This window comes from Poecilia latipinna, unplaced genomic scaffold, assembly GCF_001443285.1.
Source record: "Poecilia latipinna isolate Pla-1442-1.1 unplaced genomic scaffold, P_latipinna-1.0 Scaffold4907, whole genome shotgun sequence".
In the NCBI taxonomy this organism is placed as follows: domain Eukaryota; kingdom Metazoa; phylum Chordata; class Actinopteri; order Cyprinodontiformes; family Poeciliidae; genus Poecilia; species Poecilia latipinna.
Genome location: NW_015117523.1, coordinates 347 through 8,222, shown reverse-complemented (window position 1 = coordinate 8,222; position 7,876 = coordinate 347). Strand labels below are relative to the sequence as shown.

At 48.1% G+C, this 7,876-nt stretch overlaps 2 protein-coding genes across 8 annotated transcripts in view; both read right to left on the bottom strand.

The window, feature by feature from the left end:
- LOC106943134 (1,5-anhydro-D-fructose reductase) overlaps positions 1–3,454 on the bottom strand; it is a 10,698-nt gene extending 7,244 nt beyond the window's left edge. For 3 of the 7 annotated variants that reach the window (XM_015026480.1, XM_015026479.1, XM_015026481.1), the window contains exons 1-6: positions 2,780–3,450; positions 2,151–2,321; positions 1,956–2,072; positions 1,613–1,690; positions 1,352–1,468; positions 1,106–1,218 (exon numbers count right to left, since the gene is read on the bottom strand). In XM_015026480.1, coding sequence (XP_014881966.1) covers positions 1,106–1,218; positions 1,352–1,468; positions 1,613–1,690; positions 1,956–2,072; positions 2,151–2,321; positions 2,780–2,857 — 674 coding nt within the window. In that variant the 5' untranslated portion in view covers positions 2,858–3,450. Of the gene's footprint in view, positions 1–1,105; positions 1,219–1,351; positions 1,469–1,612; positions 1,691–1,955; positions 2,073–2,150; positions 2,322–2,779 lie in introns of all 7 variants that reach the window. The other 4 variants (XR_001423830.1, XM_015026477.1, XM_015026482.1 and 1 more) reach the window with 3 other exon arrangements.
- A 271-nt stretch (positions 3,455–3,725) lies between these two features.
- Positions 3,726–7,282, bottom strand: LOC106943135 (tyrosine aminotransferase-like). The gene is made up of 5 exons (XM_015026483.1): positions 6,412–7,282; positions 6,070–6,198; positions 4,659–4,742; positions 4,295–4,393; positions 3,726–4,213 (listed from the first exon to the last, which is right to left on the bottom strand). The coding sequence occupies exons 1-5, from the start codon at positions 6,622–6,624 to the stop codon at positions 4,073–4,075; spliced, it is 666 nt and encodes a 221-aa protein (XP_014881969.1). The 5' UTR covers positions 6,625–7,282; the 3' UTR covers positions 3,726–4,072.
- Positions 7,283–7,876: the final 594 nt, after the last annotated feature.

The following is a 7,876-nucleotide window of genomic DNA, read 5'->3' as shown; positions in this document are numbered from 1 at the left end:
CCGCTCCAAGATGGCCGCCGTATTTCCTGCGCCGGAGCGGTCCATGAAGCGTCTATGCTTATATTATGTCTATGGTTCCCCCCCTTTAACATAGCCGAAACGGTACCTGATGGGTGAAATATGGCCATCAGATACCGTTCCCTCACATTAAAACAGGGGGAACGGTATCTGATGGGTAATATTGAGCATTAAAATGCGTATAACATATATATATATTTATTATTATTATTCTTAATTTCACGGTGTCCGTAGTTCCCCAGTTAAGCGCGCCGAACAAGCGCGTGCTTTCTCAGTGCTCATCACGAGCAAGCGCGTATTTTGCCGCGTGGGCGGGGCGGAGCGGCAAGGACCGCATCTGATGGGGAAACGCGGATTGACGTAACACCGGGTTAACTGTTAAACAAGACAAGCTAGAGAACAGATATAAGATTATTTGGGATCAGAGCAGATTCAGAAGGAGAAGAGATGACCCCTTTTGTTAGAGATTATTTTTAAATCTGCGCTGAAGGCATTTGCTCACAGAGCTGCAGCAGCATCACTTAGATTCAGCGACACAAGCAACATCTTCCCTTTATTTTAATTCATATTTTTTATCTCTTCTAAACTGTAGAGAAAATATTTCCTAGGATTTCAACTCGCTGAGATGTTTGCTTTAGGGTTGCCACCTTTCAGAAATTAAAATAAGGGACCAGTCCCTATATATGTAAAGCGGCGGCAGCGTGTCGGTTAGTGTGTGTTACCCAGAAAGCAGTTGGGCACAATATCCCCAACACCAACACCGTGAGTGAAACAATGACTGGAGCAGCCTACTATATAAAGTACTCGGGGACCATTTCTTTATTACAATACGTACACATTTGTAGAGAACGGAACAAATACTGGACGCTACAATTAACAACGCCCCGTATTTTACGGAACGGGTGGCAACCCTAGTTTGCATGTTTAGTTGTACTGGAAATGATGTTCGTGACTTGATGTGCTAAATATTGAGAATGGAACATTTTTTATAAATAATAAAATACAAGGAGTCAGAAAACTGAACAGATAAAGATGGCCGCTGCTCCCCAGGTTCAGATCAGAGGAGATCCAACAAACCGGCTCTTACATCTCTGAGGTTCTTCCAGGGGAGCCGAAGGGGCTGTAGGCCGTCAGTGCGATGTTTCTGGACCTGCAGAACTCGATCAGATCCTTCTGGACCATGTAGGGATGGAGCTCCACCTGCCAAAGACACCAGATCAGAACCGGGTCCGAGGTGCACCGGTTAGTTTCAGATTACAGCCCTTATCGTGGCTGGAAAATACAGCGGAAGGAAAAGATTAAATCTGGAGACATGGGCTGGCTCTGGCAGCACCTGGTTGACAGCAGGAGGAACCCTGCAGAGGGCCAGCAGGCGCTCCAGCTGCAAGACGCTGAAGTTGGACACGCCGATGCTCCTCACCCTGCCGGCAGCCTGCAGCGCCTCCAGTCCCTGGAGGGACAGGAGACAGTCAGCAGACAGACAGGAGAGAGACAGGAGAGAGACATCAATACTCTTAATCACTTGATTTATTGATCTAGTTACACAGAGACAATGTTCAGTAAGAGTTTAATAAACATGGCCGTCAGGTCTCACCCGCCACACGTCCACGTAGTCCGTGTCTGACGTCACGATCTTCCCGTCCTTCCGTGGAAACAGATCGTCTCCCGATTTCTGCAAAACCAGGAAACATTTTCAACAAAGCAGCTGCTGGTCCTGAGCTGTGAAGCTCTGCAGCTCCTCCAGAGCTGCCAGTCTGTCTGTGAGGAAGCTAACATGCTCACGTTGATCTCAGGACCTCTGTGTTAGCTGTGGTGATGCAGTTACCATGGTAACAGATGATAACGCTGCTGCTGAAAGCGCTAACCTTCCAGCTAGAATCTGAGCGGCCTGTAAGAGCGCTCTGACCTCTGACCTGACCTCTGGCTCCTGATCTGACCTTGAAGCCGATGGGGAAGTGGATGAGGTACAGGTCCAGGTAGTCCAGCTGCAGGTCCTGCAGGGAGCGGTTGAGGCAGACGGGGATGTCCTCAGGGTCAAAGTGCGTGCACCACAGCTAGAGGACAGAGCAGAGGAAGTTTGATAGCGGCAGTGATAGCGGCAGTGATGGCGGCAGCGACGGCGGCTCTCTCACCTTGCTGACGATGAACAAATCCTCCCGCCGGATGACACCCTGTTCCATCTTGGAGCGTAGCGCTTTGCCGATCTCCACTTCGTTCCTGTAGCTGAAGGCGGTGTCGATATGGCGGTAACCAGCAGCGATGGCGGCCTCCACGGCGGCCTGGATGGGCGCCTGCTCGAAGGGCTGAGGCAAGCAAAGGCGTCAGTCCGGCTCAGTGACATCATTGCTGGAGCAAGTGACTATCGCAGTGCAGATTAAACATGGCCGCTTTCTGCAGGTTTCAGACACCTGGACTGATGGGAAAAAAGCTGAGGGTGTTTGTGGCGCCGCTGCCACTTCCTGCCACCTCGGCCGCTTCCTGCAGGAAGACACTTCAACATGTTTCCTTCTTGACATCACAGAAACGGAGGCTGGAGCCGATAACTATCATCACGTCTGATTATCGATCAGCTTCAACCAGCTTCTGTCTGCGTTTACGGGATCTCAGGATTTCAGCTGTTTTTCAGTTTTCTGGAAGTTTGTTCCAGATCTGTGGTGCATAGAAGCTGAATGCTTCTTCTCTGTGTTTGGTTCTGGTTCTGATACAGAGCAGACCCAGAACCAGAACCTGGAGACACAAGTGTGTGTATCAGTGTGTGTACCTTCCATGTCCCCAGCCCCAGCAGTGGCATGCGGTTGCCGTCATTCAGCTGAATGTGTCTGTCCTGCTGCTGCTCCATGCTTCAGTTGCTGCGGCAGGGTTCTTCTTCCTCCTCTCTTCTTTTCTGGCCTGTTCTTGTTTGGTTCTGACCTGGTTTGTTCCCCCTCTCTCTCTCTCTCTCTGGTTTTATCAAGCAGGAAGTTCATTATAGGGCAAAGGTCAAAGTTTTGCTCCTCCAGCAACTATTTATGAGCAAATACAGAAGAGTACTGGCAGGGTTCAAAGGTCATTGGCTTTAAACTTGCAGCAGGACACACACACACACACGTTTGTGTGGCTATCTTTGTGGGGACTTTCCATTGACTTTCATTCATTTCTAGATATTACAAACAAACGCACACACAAACGCGCGCGCGCACGAAGGGCAGTCAGATGCATGTGTTTGTGCTGTAATGTCTTCAGTTGGCCAGTAGAGGGAGGTAGAGGTTTTATTGATCACATTCACCAAAGTGGCTTTGTAAACAGCCTGTTATCTTTTCCACGACCTTTCACCCTGGTAACCGTGGTAACAGAGACTTTGGTCTCAGCAGGTTTCTACCTGGTTATATAAAGGTTAATAAACAATTAAAAAAACATGCAGTCAGTTCCACATTGGAGTATGATATTTCTGTTGAATACACAATTACATAATAGTTATAATCCTGAACAGTATATTACTTCATTGTTAATCTTGCATTTAGGTGTCCTTCTCTCTCTGGTTTGTTCTTCCGTTCATGATTTTAAGTTTCAGACGGAGACTTTATCAGTGCTGCTCTCATTTTAATCATCGTTTCTTCATGGAAGTGGATATATTTATAAATTGTCATAAATAAAACCTGTTGCTGAATATTGAATCTTGTGACCCGAAGGCCGGAGACGCGTCGAGATGAAATAAAAACCATTCAGCAGCGGCTATGACAGAGTTTTATTAGACAACCACAAACAGCAACATGAAAATCATTTTTATGATGAACAGGAAACAGTTGCAAGTTCAACTTATGCTGAACCAGAAGATCTGAAGAATCGGATCAGAACCAGCCAGGCCGCGCCTATTTTAGCATTGATAGATAACTAACAATTCATTAAAAGATCATTAAATCAGTAATCGATCACATCCAGACTCAGTTTATAAATATATAAAAACAATGGAGGATAATATTTTAATATTTGTTGCCTGTATAAAATATAAATATTAGGTGATGTCCCTGAACTCCCAGCATCAAAGAGGACTCAATGTGGACGAGGACCAGCCGGGTCACTGGTCCAGGTCGTTGCCGTCGCAGCTGGGCGGTCGGTACCAGACCCGGCAGAAATCGCGGATCCGGCCGCAGGCCTCCAGCATCAGCTCCTCTGGAACCGTCAGAACGACACGGAAGAAGTCTGGATACTCGAACGCCTGAAGCCAGAAGAAGAGCAGCTCTGCCTGGCGTCCTCATCATCACTTATAGATATTAGCGATTATCAATGACTGTCTCACCGAGGCGGGCAGGCAGAAGACGGACTGCTCTGTCACCAGGCGCTCCGTGAAGTCCACATCATTCTGAAACTCCGGGAAATGGTCCATTTCAATCCCAACCTGCAACAACACACTGCGTTCTGTTAGCAGAGGCCGCTTCAACTTCCTGCCATTTCTCTCTGCCGAAAGGGCCTTAAAATGACGCTGATGCCGTCAGGTCTCTGATCCAAACTCTGATTCTTCTGCAGTTTCTGCTTCATGACCAGCAGAATGACTCTGGTTAAATCCAGAAGTGAACAAACAAGGGAAGTAAATCTCTGTATTTTCATTAAGTCTGTGCTTCTTCCCTCAGACTGATGATGACCTCAGGCTGACCTCTACTCACCATCAGGTACATGGCTCCGGACGGCATGACGGGGTTGAGGCCCGGGACGGCGCTCAGTTCGCTGAAGCAGATCTCTGCGTTGGACTGGAGGAAGAGCACAGACCAATCTTTAACACATTCCTGTCAGAGTGAGGCATCTGCCTGCTGTTGGCCCATCTTGGGTGGAGGCAACGCTAAAGTAGAGCCCTGCAGGCTGATTGGACCAAACTAACTTAATCTTTCATCACAGCAACAGCACGCATGAAACTATGTAGATGTTTTTGGACCAAATTGAGGTTTTAAAATCAAAACATCAGTTTTTCTGGCCAGCCTTCAAAACAGGAAAGACCTGAGAACATGCCAGTAGGGTTGAAATGATTCCTCGAATGATTCGAGTACCTCGATTATTAAAATTCCCTGAGGAAAATATACCTGCCTCGAAGCTTCGTTAATTTATGTTTTATTATTTAGCGCGCCGTGTTCCGGCCGGAACATTATTTGCGTTGCGCAGGGTTAGGGTGGGAAGAAGCTGAGGAGGATTTCTACAGGTAGAGACTGAACACGGCGGGCGGCTGATGCTGACCGTGTAAGAGCAGCTTTTGAGTTTCTGAATGGGACGAACGGAGGAGTCGTAAATATCCCGTTTTGCTCCCCCGGTCTTACCTTCGTTCATTGACTCCTGCATTCGTCACACACACAAACATCTCCCAGGTATGTAACGTCACGACGCGCTTCGCCACCCATTTGTTGCGACCGGGATGATATGAAATTTGTTTTCGGGTATTTTCAGTAAAGCTACGCATCAACGCTCAGCCGCCCGCCGTGTTCAGTCTCTACCTGTAGAAATCCTCCTCAGCTTCTTCCCGCCGTTCGCTTCCAGCTCCGGAGCAGAAAGGCTGCCGGACTCCCGGCGTCGCTCCGGTCATCTTAAGGATGTTTATTGGTTCCCCGAAAACGATGAAAACCCGGAATTATCATTAATCAATAAAATCCCCGCGGGCCGAACTTGAAGATTGGACGTTATGATGCTAACACTTAGCTTTCGTCAACAACTCAGAGGCGGAAGTCAGAGCTCTGCGCAACGCAAATAATGTTCCGGCCGGAACACGGCGCGCTAAATGATAAAACATAAATTAAGGAAGCTTCGAGGCAGGAAAATTTTCCTTAAGGAATTTCAATAATCGAGGTACTCGAATCATTCGAGGAATCATTTCAGCCCTAGTTCTGGGGTCATCAAGTCCCAGAACCTTTGAACCGGCATCAACACAGAGGCTGAGCCCACCTTCATCGTCATCAGTAGGAACCCAGAGCTGATCGTTGATTAGCGATCAATATTGGTAATCAGCATCCTAACATGGATTATTATTCTGCTGCAATAAAATCTGAATTAATGTTCATGCTGTTAACAGCAGGATCGCGTCTGCAGACTGACCTGCAGGCAGCTGATGGTGCTGCTGTAGAAGCCGGGTGGCGTGTTGTTCAGGATGCTCTCTAGCGCCCCCTGGACGACGGTGCAGGCTCCCAGGATGCGCTGGCTCAGCCTCACCAGGCCCTGGCGGATCTGAGGAGGTCACACAGCCGGGTCAGCAGCAGGTGGGGGTCGGTCAGCCTTTCTAATCTGATTGTCAGTTTGTAATCGGTAATTGGTTATAAAAATATTAGAGCAACACATTAAACCTGAAAACAATTTATCAACTCAATAGAAGCTCAGGCTGAAGGTATTTATTGATAAGCTGATTGCTCAGAAGGAAGTGAAGGTGAAAGCGGGTCAGACCTCCGATCCGAAGATCCGGTTCCGGTCGTGGATGAGGATCCAGCCCATCCTCCAGCCGGGAACCAACCAGCGCTTGGCCAAACCGCCGCAGGCCAGAACTGGAACTTCGCTGCTGAGAGACGCCAGGGAAGGACTGTTGCATCCTGGGAAAACCTGGAGAGGATCAGAGCAGACGGCCATGTTGGATCGGGACAAACTGACGCCGACGATCATCAGACATCGATCAGCACTGAGTTAGGCAGAGGCCTCCAGAACCCGGGCTGCTCCTCTGGTTCTGGTTCTGATGAGGGGGAAGTGAGTGTGAGACGGCCCACTTACCACTTCCACTCAGAACCTGGTTCTCATTAGAGCCGGACCCGCCTCCCGCCCCATTGGCCAGAACTAGACCTGGTTACATAATTCTGCTGCTGCAGTCATAAAGCCAGTGGTTCTGTTGGACCGCAGAGCCGGTCTGGAACCGCCCCCCACACCCCACAGAAATATGTCTGAAACTGCAAAGTCATGATGATCTGCTGCTATTCACTGGCAGAAGCACGGATGGTTCCGTTGAACCCAGCAACCCGTCGGAACCGCCAGAACCTCCCAGCTGCTGGAAAAACCCAGGAATGTTGCTGACCCGTGGCAGAACCGATGGAAGGTTCTGGTTCCAACAAGAAACCCAAAATATTTACACTCTGCTAAATAGGCCTGTCACAATAACGAATTTTGCTGAGCTATTAATAGTCTCAAAAATTATTGCGATAAACGATAATATTGTTTGAAGACCTTTTTACACAGATCTAATGGAAATGATGTAATAATACATGTGATTTCCTGCCAAAGATAGATGCACTTTATTTTTAAAAGAACACCAAACACTTAAACAAAACAACCAAAAACAAAAATAAAATGGATTCTCAGTCTCCATTAATAAAAAATGTACTTGAATTAATACTAAACAACATAAAGCCAAAGTGGAAATAAAGTTGGACTCCAAACGGCTGAACCCGATCGAACCCGATTGAACCGTTATACCTAGGGTTTCTGTCGGCTGGTTTGTGGTCTCTCAGGTTTTGGAAATGGGCCGACAATCAGTCGACAGTTCTAAGATGGTGTAGTGTGTGCTGGGCATTACACTGAGGAAATGAGGAAGGGAGGGTGAGTGGAGAGCACCGGAGTTGAGCCTTTTTTATTCAGAGTCATCAACAGAAAGAGAAAAAAGCAGGAAGAGACGATAAAGTCCAATCAGAATCGCCTTTGAAGAGAAAACTACAGGAAGTGGACCTTATGGTCCATCAAACATCCGACCACTAGAGACCATCAAAGTCTGCCGATAGTGCCGCACGCACTTAACCTTTGACCTGCTGGGGTCAAATGGGTGAAAGGAGGGGTTTCAGGTTAGCCTCCCTGAAACCCGGTGGGTCGCCTCTAATCCCCCTCTGCTGATTCTGGGGTCATGACCCCACCAAGCAGAGCCAGGAGTGCT

Bases quoted from the DNA above. Each gene is read 5' to 3' on its own strand.
- LOC106943135 (XM_015026483.1), bottom strand. From the start codon at position 6,624: ATGATCGTCGGCGTCAGTTTGTCCCGATCCAACATGGCCGTCTGCTCT. The intron at 4,743-6,069 runs GTCAGTCTGCAG...CTCTTCCTCCAG, and splicing joins GCACCATCAGCTGCCTGCAG to TCCAACGCAGAGATCTGCTT. The intron at 4,394-4,658 runs GTGAGTAGAGGT...GTGTTGTTGCAG, and splicing joins CCGGAGCCATGTACCTGATG to GTTGGGATTGAAATGGACCA.